At 38.0% G+C, this 17194-nt stretch overlaps 1 protein-coding gene across 6 annotated transcripts in view; it reads right to left on the minus strand.

Annotated features, from left to right (window-relative positions):
- The window catches only part of Mast4 (microtubule associated serine/threonine kinase family member 4), a 558123-nt gene that overhangs the window by 255791 nt on the left and 285138 nt on the right, over nt 1–17194 (minus strand). For all 6 annotated transcript variants that reach the window (XM_071612543.1, XM_027951609.2, XM_071612542.1 and 3 more), the window contains one exon: nt 5867–5898. In XM_071612543.1, the coding sequence (XP_071468644.1) occupies nt 5867–5898 (32 nt within the window). The remainder of the gene's footprint in view (nt 1–5866; nt 5899–17194) is intronic.

The raw sequence follows: 17194 nt of genomic DNA on the forward strand, positions 1-17194 counted from the left end.
GTCTCAAAGGTCCAACAGGCTCAGCTCCACCCAGAGTTTCTTGTGACTGCCAGGTTCTTCTGTCTCTATGGTCCTAACTGTTCTTTGACAATACTGTCTCCCTCTGCTGATCACTCTCATCTTTCTACCCATCTCTAAACACTCTTACATCCATCCAAGAAAGGCAAAATTAGAAATGAGTTAAATCAGTTCATAATTCATGAAGCACAATGGTTCTCAACACCTACTCTACTCTCTGGTAGCCTTATATCTGGACAGTACACCAGAAGTCTCCCATTAATGAACAGTCTTCTCTGTGTCCAAAGGTATGTTTGCTACAGTGAGGTACCAAGGAAAACATCCTCAAGATCCAAGCAAATGGATTTCTGGCACTGGGATGTATGACACTGCAGTAGGTGCAATTATTAAGATCGACAGCCCCTTTATGGAAGTGAGATGGGCTTCCCAGCAGGCCTAGCATGTGATAGACAATATGGACATCTACCATACTTACTCCATGGCTAGTGGACACCTACCACAATATGGACATCTACCATACTTACTCTAGGGCTAGTGGACACCAACCACTTTCTAAATAATGGGAAAAAAGGTGAATAGACAAGAAACATAAACACTATTGAAAGGAATACTGTTACAAGATGCTGGTATTGTTGTTAGATCAAGACATTAAGATGAGCCAAGACTCATCTTGTTTCCAGTAATTTAAATACTTCCAGCAATTCCTCAGCATGCAGAGACATATTTTTCCAGGACTGCTATGCACATGATGAGCTGCTTTTTCTTTGGGTTCCTGCTGCTGGATACCCATTAAGAATCTTTAAAGTATATATGGCCAAAGAACATAAGGTCAAGAAGTCACCTAAGTATCAATCATTGCTTCCGCTAAAAGAAATGAATAATCGCAGAAACTTTTATAGATCACAGACCTAGAAACAATGCACTGAGGCTCATAATTAAACAAGGTAGAAGAAATACCATTTTAAGTACAGGGAGAATCTATTGCTAAGAATAGACAGTACAATTTCCTTCTTCTCTGTGTAGAGAAATCTGTAAGACCATTAAAAAGCAGTATGGGAGGAGAGGAGGGAGCTAGCATAACCAATTTCCTGCTCCTCTCTCTGGGGTATAAAAGCTACCAAGAAACTCTAGGGAATTCAAAAAAAAAAAGAAGAAGCAGTCTCTGTCCTGGAGAGCTGTTTATTTGGGCAATTAACAGAACACAAAGGAGTCCTTTAAAAATAAGCAGCTGCTGCCAGGGACACCTTGGTTTTGTTTCTAGCCATCCATTAGGTCATATCTTGGGCTTTTTTTTCATTTTTCCACTCTTTTTTTCCCTTTCTGCCTAAACGAAAACTCTTCCCAGAGAGTTTTCCACTTAGAAATGTCATTTGAGGACTTAAGTTCTAAATATGGGAAAAACCTCAATAAAAGACCCACGATACTAATACACTTTTATATAAACAGTCTGTTCAGATTAGTTATTGACAACATCAAAATCATGTGAAGGGTGTTTCTGTGTCCCGCACTGAATATAAACCACAAAGAACCTGGCATCTGCCAAACAGCCATAGAATCACGGTCTCTCTTCACAGAGCAGGCTTAGGGGCAGGCTAGACAGAAGAAGCACAGCACCATCACTGCTCCAGGTTCCCCATCTGGTGGGAGATACAGTCTTCTGTCCATTACACAAACAGCCACACAGGGTAAGTTACATACTGGGTTCCTTGCTGAGTACAAAAGCACAGTCAAAGTCAGGCTAAAAATCCAGAGCAACAAATCCAGTTCAGAAGCTAAATGTTATATGATTACATATGCAGTTATCTCAATTGCCTCCCCTCCCCTACCTGTAGTTAGTATTATAATGAGGCATTTCAAGAGTACCAGAATTTATCCTTATATTTTTTTTTCCTGTGATGTTTTGCCATTAACCAATAGGTGGCTACTGCACCAAATCTTCCAATTGTTATAAAATTGCACTTGTTGGGGCCGATGTTCAGCAAGAGACAAAAGCAAACCAAAAACCCTCAGGAAACAAAATGCAGGTTTGGTATATTCTCTTATTCAAAGCAGATTTTTTATATAATTTTTCTTCAAATCAATTTTTAAATCTGTGTAAATACTTGGCTAAAACAGCTTGAAGTCTACTTTTATAAAATCACTGAGTAGTTTATGTAAAACATTTCAATACAAAAACAAAGAGGGTAAAATATAAAAAATACAAATACCACATGTGCACACAATTACTTCAATGATACATAAAACTCCCTGTAGAGCCACTCAACTCCCATTTCAGTCCTTTTCTGCACTAGTAAATAACCTTTATTATAAACTTGCTTTCCATGCATGTTTTTATACTTTTACTATAAATGTTCTTAGAAATAACATTTATAGTAAATGTTATTTTTTCTGCATCTTTTTAAATTTTACAATGCTAATGCTCTCTTGCCTGTGGAATTTTCATTGTGTTTTTTGATAATCATATCTGTTGATACAGACACTACAATCCTTTTACCTGTAGTATAGTACTTCTTTGAATAGCGCTATCATGATTTTGACAGGTTGCTGGGAGGAGAGGAGGCAAAGAGTGTGATAACTTTAGTTCCAAGAAGAATGAGAGGAAAAATGCTGGAAGAATATGGGATCAAAAGCGTTGGTGAGGGCTGGGGTTTTGACTCAGCAGAAGAATGCTCACGTAACATGCGCGAGGCCCTGGGCTCAATCCTCAGCACCACATAAAAAATAAATAAAATAAAGGTATTGTGTCCAACTACAACTAAAATGTATGTGTGTGTGTGTGTGTGTGTGTGTGTGTGTGTGTGTGTGTAAAGCTGTGGTGAAGAGAAATTCTTTGAATGGAAAAAGTAAAGCAAAAAAATCTAGGATCGTTGGGGCAGAGTTAAAGTCTGTTGCCCAAAGAGAGAGAGGATTGGAAAGCCTGGGAAAACTGATCTGAAGTCACTTGCCATACCAGGCCTGAAAGCAGTTCCCTTGAATTTTCTTTTTCATTACTTTCTTTTACTATTAAAAAAAGGAGGTTGCAATAATTGCCTTTGCCACCTTTTCACATGTATGTAAGACAAGAGAGCCTTCAAGTTATTTCGTTCAAAATGACTGTAAATTGAAAATTAGGAAGAATCTGGATTATATTTTTCTAGACAGATTATAAGTTGCTTTTTCATACTTTTAAGCAATAATAAAAAGCATATTTTCTGTGTTCTTTTATTTGTGAAAGCTTTAAGTATATGTTTATCTATCATTGTGGACATAAAAATGATCTTTAAGTGTATGCTAAACAATACTCAAATGTTTTCAACAAATCTAACAGACCTTGTAAATTATGTAATGATGCAAATGCTATTTAAAAATATCAACCCTTCAAGACACACAAATTGGAAGCAGATCACCAAAACAAGGTACCTCCTTTGAAAAGCACAGCCTCTCTGCAGGGACACACCCTCTGACAAGTTCAATCACATCACCATGTAACTAAAAAAAAATGAGGGCTGTACTATACTGTGATGTTGCTCATTGCTAAACATGACTCAACAGAACAGCAGCCCCAAAACACCTTCTGGGAGAAGGCATAGAAAGATTTTGAAATTATTCATGCAGGAGGCATTTGGGCAGTAAATAAGCTGAGAAAGTGTTAAAGGGACTTATAACCAGGTACCATGATGTTGGCTAATACTGTTACCTGATAAAGATACACTTATACCCTTCTTCATTGGATTTGCATTAAAATCACTCCTAAAATTATTTTAAGAACTATTTTTTTTTCTCAAAGTCCTAAAAGAACCTTGCATGGGAAGAATGACTCCTGACACTGTGGGGTTCATTGAAAACATCTAGTGGCCTTGGGCTCCAGAAAAAAAAAAAAGCTATATAAGGCATCATTAATTTGGGGGAGAATATTTATATTCAATAGAAAATATATAGCATGTTTACTGTGGAGTTCCTTCACTGGGAAGTATTTTCACAAAACTTACTGGAAAAGATAGCTTTAGTTTGACATATACACTGTGGTTTTATTCTGTCCTCTGAATAGTCAATTAGTAATTATTGGGGAGGGGATTTTAAATGGCACACAATTCTTTCCCTTATTATGTACTTAAAGCATAGGCTTTCAACAAATTTCACTCATTATCTTTTTTTTCATTAAAGATTCCATTCTCAAGTAGAGAAATTTAAATATCTTCTTTTTTGTTGTAAATTTTCAAATCAACTCTTGGCTATCAGTTAATATTAACAGAATTAAGACTAACGCAACTGCAAAACAAGAAATGGCTCTAAACAGATATAAGGAATTCAATTTGCTAAATACTACGATCTTTCTAAAAATTTTTGGAAAGTTATTGGGCTGAGATTATGGCTCAGAGGTAGAGTGTTTGCCTACCATGTGTGAGACACTGGGTTCGATCCTTAGCACCACATAAAAATAAAATATATTGTGTCCACCTATAACTAAAAAGTAAATGTTAAAAAAAAATTAAAAATATTGGAAAGTTATTAATAGAACTAAGCACAATCTATTATAAAGGCTAGCAAAATTTGTCTGAAGTTCTAAAGTTTTGAAATTTGGCATAGAAGAAAAATCTAAGGTGTTGAAGCCCTAAATAAAAGTATAAACAAATTAAGATTTTTTCCTATAAAGATAGTTCATGTAGTTTTAGTCTATTTTTTCTTATTTGTGATTTCTCATTATGATGGGAAACATCAAAAGTTTGAACTCTTGCAAGTTGAGGAAAGAGTCCTAATAATGATACAAAAGAGAAAAGTGTTTAATTCTAAGGGCATTTCCTAATGCAACCTATTTGGCCATTGTCCTATAGTACAGAGAAGTGGAAGCTGGAAGCTAATGACAATCTGTCTAAGCAAAATTTCCAAGAATAATTATCCAGTGTCCACCTGGAAGCTTAAACTTAGAAAGGAGGAGGAGGATAAGGGGGCGGAGGAGGAGGAGAAAAATTGTAATACAGTGTTCACAGCTCATGAGGTTTGGGTTCCAATATACAAAGGCTAAATATTTCCAAAATTTAGGAGAAAGGATGAATCCTACCTTTCAATTTATCTCAACAGTCACCATATATTTTTCTAATCTTCCACAGAAAGATTTGTGAAATTTTATCTTAAAGATTACACTATTTTTTTAAAAAGAAATTGCCCTTCCACTAACTTCTTCAATATAAACTAGAGAGCAAATCTAAATACTTCTAGATCAGTTCTTATGTAAGTACTAGTTAATAACAAATCTACCCTGAACACAGTAGCATATTAAATGCAATTAATTCCATTCAGCAAATTGCTAATGAAAAAGCTATGATTTATGCAAATATATTATTTGCCTTAAAAAATGAAGGGTTGAGACACTTTATAAAGAAACCAAGTCAAGGTTCATAAATCTTCTGTTTTAATACAAGAATACTTCATGAATCAGTTCAATAAGATCTAGATCTAAGAGTAAAGTTCAGCAGACTCAATGTCTTTATCAATTCACATGCAAAAGTACACAACTAACTGCATAAAATAAAGTGTATAAGAAATGATCACAGACTTCCAGAACACACAGATGAGCACTAATTTCTGAGATCAATTTCTACTATCTGTCGTACAATGGAATTTTTTTCAAAAGTAAGATCTTCCCAAAATAAATGTACATTTTGTTTTATAATACCAAAAGAAAAAAAATCTGGAAATTACAGTGAAATCATTACTATTTGACTTTTATAAATGAATTACATGTTTTTGTTTTCTTAACTCAGTTGATTATCATTAATCTTCTAATTGCCACTGAAGTCTAACAAAGTCAGAGAACAAACATGTGACAAATTATGCAGAAAGAAAACAAGGAAACAAAACTACTACTTACAGACTTCCTCTTCGGGGAAGACTCAGCTCCTTCTGCAAAAGAAAAGAAAAACACATATAGAAGATGTTATATTAACCTTAGACTACCAGGATCTTAACCAGACAAACATAAAATGTACCATCCTTCATTATACTGGATTTGGCGTTCTCTATACTGAAAAGATTTTGATGCCATAATTGCATACTGAAGCCCTCCTTACACTGTTCTCTTTACACACTGTGTTTAAGGTATAAACACAGCTTAACTGAGTTCTGGAGGGCAAAAAACATCAATTCTCCTAGAGTAAAATACTAAATTGAGTAGCATGGCCCTGTAATTGAGCATAAGGAAAATCTGAAGAACAAAAGGACTTCTCTGAACAGGAAAAATAGATAAAAGTAGTAGGAGAAATTTTGAAAGATTACAATTAAATCAAAGGTGAAATGAAAAGGGCAATGAAATCAGACTACCTTGTCCTCAAAAGAAACAAATTCATGTAAAATAGGATGCTTACCAAATATTTTACTTCATTATTTAAAATAAAAGATGGTGTCAAAGGATTCCTTCTGGTATTATTTCTCACAATGAATGTAATTTATTGCTTAAGATATTTAAAAGTAGGTTAATGAACCTCTAAAATGTAACCAGATGGCCACAACAATTACCAGAGGGTTTCAGAGTTTGAAAAGGAGGTTCTCACACTTATCTCAAATTAAGATCATTATCTACCTAACCACAGAGCTTTGGAAAAGAACCAACCAAACAACAACAACAACAACAAACCACCCAGCCAACCAACAAACATAGCAAACAAGTTCACCAAAAAAAAGAAATCAACAGGGATTCAGAAAAACTCCTACCCAACAATTACATATCGACCCTAATTAAAGAACAGGAAACAATGGTCATGTGGCTACTTGAACATGAAATGAAGTATCCTACAAATCCCAAAGATTTGACCAAATTGGGTTATTCTTTCCCATAAATGCCATTTATTTTTTGCCTCCCAGGGTGAGCATTATCATTTGAAAGATGTTTCCCTCCTAACTTCAAACTCTCCTTTCCTGTCCCTTATCTTATTGGATGTTGAAATGTTTGCTGCAGACAGCAGCCTTGGTATCATTTCTAAAAACTGAAATTTACTCCAGCTCATCTTGCAGAGTGGCCTTTAGAGTATCTGATCAGAGTCAACCAAAGCAGAGGATGCCCTCCCTATTTACCAGCAAACGCATTTCCAAGTCAAGTTATGATAATTGCATCACTGCTTAGTAATAGAAAGAACAATCAATAATTAGCTCAGAATTTCTTTTCAAGGGTTGCAGGGTTGAAGGATGTTTTAGTTTTTGCTCTTCTTGTTTGGTTTTTCTTTTTTTCTTGAATCCTTGAATTAGTCACAAAAAAATTATAGTATGTGCTGACCCTGGCACTTTGATTCTGAAACCTAAATATACCTGCATTTACTCAAAGCCCTAATGACAAGAGGAAAGTTTCTGACCAGGACAGTATTCTTTGGGAGCTGAAATGCAAACCGAAAACCAATGAGTTATTTTTTACATGTGTATCTTTGGTTATGCCTGTCACTAGAAATTGGTTTTGCATTCAGGTTGAAAAAAGAGAACTCCCTAGAAGGAATTCCTCACCATATTGTTTCGTTTAAAAAGGAACTGAGAGCTGCTACATAGCAAAAGGCATAGAGTCCAAAAGGGTAATACTGCTCTATCCAATAAGATGATCTGACAGCAGCACAGAAGACATCAGAAGTATTATCATTAATAAGAAAAAAAATGATAAATCAGATGGGACTTCAACTATCTATGCAAATAGATCACTAGGAAGATCTAAGAGAGACAGGGTCAAATGAATGACTCAAGTAGTTCACTCAATCAAATCCCCCCAAATGACCCGACCATAAACTGTCTGTTTCTCTCTAAGAAAAAGCTGCTGAAACTGCAAGATAACGGATAAAAACCAACTCTGTTTTTAATCAGAAGTCTTTCCAGTAGTTCTAGAATTATGAGTTCTAAACAAGGAGAAAGGTTACAGTGGGTAACCTAGCCCTGCTCCTCCCCGGGACGGCAGCCTAGATTCCAAGATGAGGAGCAGAGGACATTTAATAGGCCAGTGTCAACTGACCTGAAGCCACCACACTAACCAAGCTGAAGGAGCTAATCCACCTGACGGCTCGAATGTCAGGCTCAGGACTGGAAACTCAATTTGGTAGCAAATTGGAATCAGATGTGATGGTAATAAAGTGAGAGAAATGAATGTGCCGTGGCCAAGACCTTGTGAACAGTAGCTGCGAAAGTCTGCAAATACCAGGGGGGCTAAGCAATCACAGGCTGAGCAGGGAGCAGTGACTGCCCTAATGCATGGAGACTGCATGCTGATAAATCTGCACTGGTCAGACATAAATGAACAGCACCAAGGCACTTTACTGCCAAACCCCTACAGTACTCTGTGTATGTGTCCTCATTTTATTTTCGTAATGTCAGGATAAAGTCACTAACACATACTTGGATAATTAGATAAGACATGTGATATGAGTCCAAGTCATAAACTCAAGCTTGCGTTTGGATTGTGTGGAACATGTATTCAGAATTTAGTATCAGGCAAGAATTGAAGGTGAGAAGAAAAGTGAGGGAAAAAGGGACAAGAAGAATTTATCTGAACCAATCAATATGCTAATTATTAGTTATCACTAGATTAAATACATTCTTAACATTTAAGATTAAATTTTTTTAAGTTATTTTCACTGATATTGATTACTCACTGACTTTTAGTGTTTTCGAAAGTTACTGTTAATCATTATTCGCCTAATAGTATTTCCTTTGCCTTCTTTCTAAAACTGTTAACAAATATTTACATTGAAAATAAAAGTGAAGTAAAATCAACGTTGTCTGAGAATTCTGGGGTTTTCTAGAGTTCCCCTGACTGAGGACAGATGGGCATGTTGGCATACACCTGTGTCCCAGCACAGGGGAGATGAGGCAGAAGGACCTCTTGACCCCAGGAATTCAAAGCCATCCTGGCAACAAGAGAAAGACCCTGCCTAAAAATATATATATATATATAAAAGCAAACCAAAGGTTTCCGGAAATCCAGGAAGAGAATTCACAGAGGGTCCAAGATGACAAGAGGAACCAAATGATTCTGATCCTTTCCTTAGCCATCCTTAAGAAATATTTTTGTTTCATTCATGAAGACAGCAGAGAAAAACTATAAAGTTTTATATTTCCAAGTCATTTTCACAGTGGACATTTAAAAATATTATATGTATTTAACAGCTATACATATACAAATAAAACAACATGTATTATTATTTTACACATAAATGCCACAAGTGTTTAGAGAATATCATTTTTTTCAACTTTGTATGCTTTAAAAGATAAAGAATTGCAGGAGTCCAAATAGTATATGTACATAAGTCCCCCCCTTCCAATGATGAAGCTTCATTCTTTACGCCCTGGGAGTAACAGGGGACTTAGTGACTTACCTCCATAGAACAGAGTATGGAAAGGGAACAATAACAACATCATGGCAGAGACGCTGCAGACACTACCTGGACCAGGTGATTACATTAGCATCACCATAGCTGTCAGGCTGACACCAGGTACACCTTGATATATGATGAGAAGACATTTCATCCTGAACTATTCTCCCTAAAACCCCATAACTCCATTCTAACCATAAAAAAGCATCAGGCAAACCCCAGTGGAGGGTCATCTACAAAATATCCAACCAGTACCCCTAAAACTGTCAAGGGTGTGAAGAAAAAAAGCAAAAATGAGAAAACAGACACAGACCAAAGGACTCTATGGAGATAAGAAAACTAAATGCAATGCTGTATCCTGGATTGGATTCTGGATCAGAAAAAGAACATCAGAGGAACACCTGGTCAGAAAAGTCTATAGTGAATTCTTCAGTCATGTGCCGATGTTAATTTCATAGTTTTGATAAATATACTAAGGCTATGTAAGGTGTTAACATTAGGCAAACTATCCTGTAGTTTTTCCATGAATCTAAAATTATTGCTCTTTTTTTTTTTTTTTTGAGACAGGGTCTCACTAAGTTGCTTAGAGACTTGCTAAGTTGCTGAGGCTGGCCTTGAACTTGCAATTCTCCTGCTTCAGCCTCCCAATTCACTGGAATTGCAGGTTTGCACCACTGTCTATAGCTTCAAAACTTTTTTAAAGAGTCTCTTAAAAATGGGGGGAGAGGGAGAAAAAAGGCTAGAACTGGATGGAAAATGGAAGAGATAAATATCTAAAGACGATAAGCTTATTTTAAGGCAGTATTTAATAACAACTTTGGGGAGGCTATAGAAATAATCTAGGTGAGAAACGACTGTGGTTCAGACCAGCAGTGAAGATGTTGAGAAGCAGACAGATTTTTAGATATGCTTTCACAGAATTTACAACAGAGCTGGATATGCAGCATGGAAGAAAAAGCATGGAGGAGTCAAAGATTTCTGGCCTAAGTAGATGAAGTCTGAGGGAAGAAGAGATTTGCTTGGACATGTGTCATTCAAGAAGTCCATCTATACAAGAATGTAAAGTAGAAACTTCCAAATAGGCAATTGGACCCACCAATCTGGGTTCAGGAAAGAGGTCAGGACTGGAGAGAGATTTCGGAGTCATCGTCATCTAAGCCAGCGTGGAAAGCAATGAGAAGGAGAGAAGAGATAGAAAAAGGAGAAGGGAGTCCTGTGCACACAGGCCACGGCACCTCACCACTGAAGCAGTGGGAGGGTGGTGTTCCACATTGCCAAACGCAGAGTCCTTCAAAACAAGGGAAACTGAAGGTGGTTGACAAGCATAAAACCTATCATGGGGACAGATGCCAACACTCTTGAAGGTGACATGATGGCTGGCTATGCTGTCAGAAAAAAGTCAAGAATCGGGGAATGAAAGGCAGAGAACATGGCTACATCCAGAAAACAGCCCAGTTAGGACACACTAAAGGGGCACACTCCAGTGGATCTTTCCCTCCAGGAAGCACCTCTGACAGTCCCCACATCATTACCTGTGGCTCCCTGCAGGTCCCTGTGAGTATGGGCACGATCCCACCTGGGCCACTGTCCCAGCTGCCAAACAGGCATGCAAACAGTATCCTGGCTCCCCTCCTACGACAATGGGAAGCAGGACCAAGATGACCAAGACCCATGCTCTGGGAGCCCCTCCAAAAAAGGGAAGTAGATCTGAAAGTTGGGCAACTTGCCTCCCCACTTCCTCCCACAAAAACCCTGAAAACAAACAGAATGGCAATGTCCAGCATGTACAATCTCCTCACCACTGTTCACAAACCAGTAGATGAAAACTTGCTGCACGTCCCCATAATCATCTTCCCTCAGTTCCTGGCTGCTCCACCCTCTCACCAAGGGTCAGCACCGGCGCTCTGTACCAACAAACTATTAATTTAGGGAGAGCACTTCAAGGGCTGAGATGTGCAAGTCAGTGTATCAGGCTCTATTGGGGACATGTAAAGGGAAAGAAACCAACATAAAATGCATCTAAAACCTAGATGGAAAAACTACACACACAATATGAATTAGAAGAGCTATCACTAGGTGTAAGATTATGCGCTACGACCTGAATGGGTGAAAGCTAACAGGGGAGAGAAAACAAGAGGAGATGAGATAATTGAGCTCAAGCAGTTGTTCTGAACACTGGCTAATTCAGCTAAAGGAGTGATTCTAAAACCTGTCTACATATTAATGTCACCCAGGGAGCTTTTTAAAATGTCATTGCCTGAGCACCACCCCTAGAGATCTAGAGAAAGAGTTTGTTTGCATAAGTTGCTTATTAGAGGGTAGTAATAATATTAAATCTCTCTAAGGACTATTAATTTGCATAAACCTTTGGATTTTTTTTTTCTACAGAATATTAATTTTCTAGGCTGTCATTATGGTAGTGAAGTTTGAGGTTCTTAGTCATTTCGTCTGCAAGTGAGGAGTGCTATGAGGTAAGGAAAAGTACCCCTGTCGTTATGATAGCGTCATTGGGAGCGGGGTAGCTCATACAGCCTAAAGATCCCTAAAGAAATGCCTGGGACCATATTTTTCTGGTCTCTGTTTCTGAGACTCACTTGTGAAGACAGAGCAAAGTACAGAAGTTCATACCAATGAAGCAGATCTTATATGCAAGCTTGGTTCTGAATCAGAGCAGAAAGCTTTCAACAACTTTTGAAAAATCCAATAAGCAGCCTATAAAGCACATAAGTTCCCAGTAAAGCAAAGCTGGAAAATCTGTAGAGAGCTCTCTATAGAAATGCTGAAACATTCAAACCATTCAACCTGTAACACGCCAGCAAAATCCCTAGGGGAAATGTGAGGTGAGTGAAGAATCCTAAATCTCCCACTTTGTGCAGATTTTATTTCATTCTATTTTGTATCTATTTTCATTAAGGGCTAATAAAGCAAAACAAAATAAACCATAAAAGGTTCACACAAAATGCTTGCTGAGCTTTTATATAAATTTTACTTAATTAAAGCTACATACCCATTTTCTTGAAAAACAGAGAAACAAATATCATTCTTCTTTCCAAGAGGGTTTGTTCATCCATGAACTCAAATAAATAGCTATTGTTCTCATGACTTTGACACTGGTCTCATAAATCCTTCACACAGACAAAGTTTCTGAGTCACAACATAGACATCTATTTTGGTCTTGTAAGAGCTTGTTGTTAAGAGAGTCAATGAAATTCTCGTAAGAGAATCACCTAGCTGCCTGGATAGGATGCTCAGCATTTCTAGGGAAAACCCAGAGGAGAATAACAATAGATCAGAGGCACAAAGCCACGAGATAATGGAATCAAAACTTGAGCCTACATCATCCAGCTCCATATTTACCTGCTATACTGTAAAAAATACCAGAGGATGGGGTATTAGTCCACTTTCCATTGCTATAACAAATACCTGAGGCTAAGTAACTAATAAATAAAAGAGGTTTATTTAGCTCACACTTTTGGAAGCTGAATGTCAAGTGAGGCAGCCCCGTCCTTGTTCAGATTCTGCTTAGGGCTCCATAGGTAGATGGGATCACAATAGTGGCAGGACACCCTGGGAGATCAAATGGAGAGATAGGAAGCCAGAGGGATTCTGGGCCAGGCTTGCTCTTTTCATAACAATGTACTCTTACAGGAACTGGGGTCCTGCAAGAACTACCTAATCCCTTTGGAGAATGATGTCCCCTACTTACCTCTGACTAGGTCCTATCTCTTAAAGGTTCCACTACCTCCCAACACTGCCACATGGAGGACCAAGTTAACAACACACAATCCTTTGGGTGACTGCACTCAAACCATATCCAAACCATGCCAAGTGGGACACAGTGGTAAGGAGAGAAGGAGTTGGAATTACACAAACAGGGAGGGTTGGCATTGATCCTAATAACAACAACAAAAAGAAAAGGACTGCTTTTCCCCTAAAGAGGAAGACAGGTGCAGGTGGAAACAGGTATCTTTGCCTTTTTTAAAGAAGAGCTAAGTAAAACAAAGCAATTCACTTGGAGTTCTGTAGTTTCAGCAACACAGAGGACAAAAGTCTTCTTCCAAGGGTGAAAGCAAGGGCACATTTGGGGATTAAAGCAAGCAAAATGGGTTTCCTTTATTCAATCACACACCTTTTAGTAAAGGTTGACATGGCAGGTGCTGGGCCAGGCACTGGGGATAAAGGGCTTTACTCGCTGGAAAATGCAGTGTGAAAAGGCCTGGAATAGAGGTCTTTTCAAAGTATGCACTAATACTGAGGGTGTGGGGATGATCAGTTGTCTTTGAGGAGGGTCAGGGCTATTTCTTGCTCTAAGATATTCTCTGTTATGTGTGATTAGCAACGCTGGTGCAACTGACACTGTTCCCAACCTCCAGACTAAGCGCGGATTAAGTTAAGCTAATGACAAAGCTCATTTTCTTGGTCAGCATTAACCCCAGGAAGCTAATGGCAGCCACAAGGACAGGCAATAAGGTGGCAGAGGAGGACAGGGAGAAATGGGATTTTGGATGATACCTTTGAAACAATGGATCCAGCCTTGCCTAGCAGATATCTGGACTTCAGGGATTCATGAGCCAATCAAGTCTCTTTGTTGTTTAAACCAGTTTAACTGGTGTTGTCTGTTCCTGGGGATTGAAAAGTTCCTGAGTGACACAATACTTGTGTCTACTCTTTCTCCAGAAATGTCTGGGAGTCGGCCAGGCAGCCTGTGAATAGGTGAGAAAAGAGCCACTGCAGAAGAGGAAATGGATGACATCAGGTAGGGGACACAGCTCTGAGGGAGCTCATTATGGCCAAAACACAGCAGAAAGATGACAAATAGGAAAGGAATACGGAGGCAGGGACAGGGTCAGATCATGGATGGTTTGTGGGGACAGTGTGCCTGCATCCTATAGGAATAGGCACTCACAGAACATTTAAACAGGAGAATCAGATGGCCAAATCCACTTGTTAAAAGGATCACTCTGGCGTTAGGGTGTTGTATCTGGGAAGCATGGTTGGGGGCCAGGACAAAAGATGAGGCATTGGGAAGCAGAAGGAGAGGCAGGCTAAAGAGAGCAATGCACAACAGGATCCAGGGGAGGTCAAAAGTGATGCTGGCACTTGTGTGAAGGTTGGAACCACCACAGTCGAGCCAAGGGCGGGTGCCACAGAGATGAAGAAAGGGGCTTTCAGATATCAAAAACATTGAAAGTCTTTCAGAGGTTAAATGATGGAATCTGAATGTGGATGAGGGGATGGCAAAACTGTCTATGCTAAGCCCATGTCTTGCTGCATGAAGTTAAACATCATTAAGGGAAACTAAAAAGTTGCATACCTTAAAATTTAATACAAATGATGGGACCTGTTTTTCTTTAGTGAGCTCACCTACCTTCATCAGCTAGGTAATGCAGTCTAACATTCATTGCATGATGGCATACATCATTTTGTTTCATCTTCAATATTATTCCCATTTTACAGATGAGAGAATGAAGGACAGACACCTTAAGTAACTCGCACAAGGTCACAGAGCTGATACATGCCTTAGGTTGTTCTTGACTCTACGTCTGTCTGCATTCAGAGTATTTGAATTATTTTCTATCACCAAGTAATGATTTAGTATATTTGCACCAGAGACCCCTGCGTGTAGGCTATCAAACTGCAGAGTTGGTAGCACACTGCCAATTACTCATGGAAAGGAGAAATACAACACAGATCTTGGCAGCTCCTTCTAAGCAAATTTCACACTTAAATTGTTTTTATAGACTCTGATTTTTTTTGAAGCAAAGTCCTGCAAATACATTGCTTTTAACACACATTTTTGTCAAGTAGAAAAAGCATAACAAGCCAAATAATCAGCTAACCCCAAGTAAATGAGCACATGAAACAAGCTTCCTTTCCAGTCAATTATTACAGCTTTTGATGCTTCCCAAAGGTTATACCCTTGATGTCAAAAAATCAAGCTTAGGAATGAGATACTTGTATATGCACCGTCTTCCAAGCCAGTACCACAAAGGAAATCTGTCCCCAAAGTCAAAGTTCAGGGGCTTTCCTGAGTAGTAACTAATACAAATGTGACTAACAGCCCTAGTTTATTAAGTATTCAGTATACACTAAGTGAAATGCATTTAGTACCTCAAGGTCAACAGCCTCCAGCCCACAGAAACATATTTTGTGTAGTCACTTTGTTCTCAAAGAACAAAAGGACTAACTCTTTCAAGTGAAAGTTTCTGTCTTTTTTGAAATTAAGGAAACTAGTTTTGATCATATTAGAGAAGCCAGCCCTTACAACAAAAGAAACTAAAATAGAAACACATAATAGAGCAATTGAACTTAAAGCTAACAAACATCCTTAAATCAACAGTCAGTCATACCCATCTTCCAATACAAGACAATGCTGGAAAAGTATCCTTGAGAAATCTTCTTATCCTAAGACTCAGTTTCCTAAATTATAAAATGAGTTTAAGACAACTTATCTCAAAGGGTGTTAGAATTAATGACAAAGCAGGTATGCTTTCAGCATGGTTCTGAAATATAACAACACCCTGGATATTAGCTATTCTTACTTAAATGCACCACTCACATTCATTGAGGCAGCTGAGGCACAAGCAAAGAGTTCTGATAAATATGCATTAAACTAGTGAGCAACTGGGCCTGACTCACACACTTCCTCCACATCTCAAGATGGAACCTGGACATGGTTCTGTAAAACAACTTGAAGTCTCAAAGCAGATTTTTGAGTGTCAGTAGAATGCCATAACCCGCTATTAAATCAGTAGGAAGATTCTTTAGCAGAAGGAGATCATACACCATTGCTAGATATTTAGAACATAGCTGTCTTTGAGACAATGCAAATTTGGAGGTCCTTTGTAATCTCTATAAAATCAAGGCCATCATGAACAAATTTTATGAATTTCTTTTTTTTTTTTTCCCCTAGAACAGACATATGAAGTCTCTGGATAAATTAGTGTATCAATCCGGCCACTTAACTGTGTTTCTTGTTACTGGGGAAGCCCATGACCTACAGTGAGCTCGGATAAAAAGGCAAACACTGCACAGCTGTGCCCCACAAGGCTCTGCAATTCTTTCAGTTCTTCCATCCATTACCAGCAAATTAAAGTAAATTCAAAATATTGATCTGCACACCCCTATATGGGAAGAAAGTTACCATCGACTTTTATTGCTTATTGTTGGGTCCAATTCCCTAGAATCAATAAAAGCTACAATGTTCATAAGCGTCTAAAAAGCTAGTTAATATAGTGGGTATGAGACACCTTTTAGAATCACTATAAATCTATACGATTCTTCAACAGAAGAGCAGCAAACATCTTCAGTGTTCAGAAGCCTTATTTGATTTTAGAGTCTTCTCATTATGAGGAAAATGCCCTGGGAAAGAAGTATCAATGACAGGGAATAAAAACTAAACAATTAGAAATAACCCTGCTTAAAGGGGGCTTCATTTTTACCTTTTGGTTCCCTTGCATTTGCCACACCCAAATCACTGTCAAATGCACAATCATTTACAAGTTGTGATCATTCTTAAAAGGCATATCTTAACAGAGATTTAAGATGAGTTCTTGACTATGCTTTCTAAGCCCCATCAAATAAGGGCAGTTTGCCTAAAAACAACATTTCAACTGTCCCTAATTTAAAGAAACAATATCCTTTTATGAACCATTTTTTAAAAATCAGATAATAATTCAAAAGTTCCATTAAAATTACAGACAACTTTAATACAGAAAGAAAAAGGGTTTGTTTTTTTTAAATAGAACCAGGGAACAGAATTGGATGAGACTATGTGACCAGGGATAGTGAATTTACTCTGCTGAGATTAATCATTTTTATTTACTAAGGACACCTCGTAGTTTATCTATAGGTCACTA

Source organism: Marmota flaviventris, chromosome 5, assembly GCF_047511675.1.
Source record: "Marmota flaviventris isolate mMarFla1 chromosome 5, mMarFla1.hap1, whole genome shotgun sequence".
Taxonomy (NCBI): domain Eukaryota; kingdom Metazoa; phylum Chordata; class Mammalia; order Rodentia; family Sciuridae; genus Marmota; species Marmota flaviventris.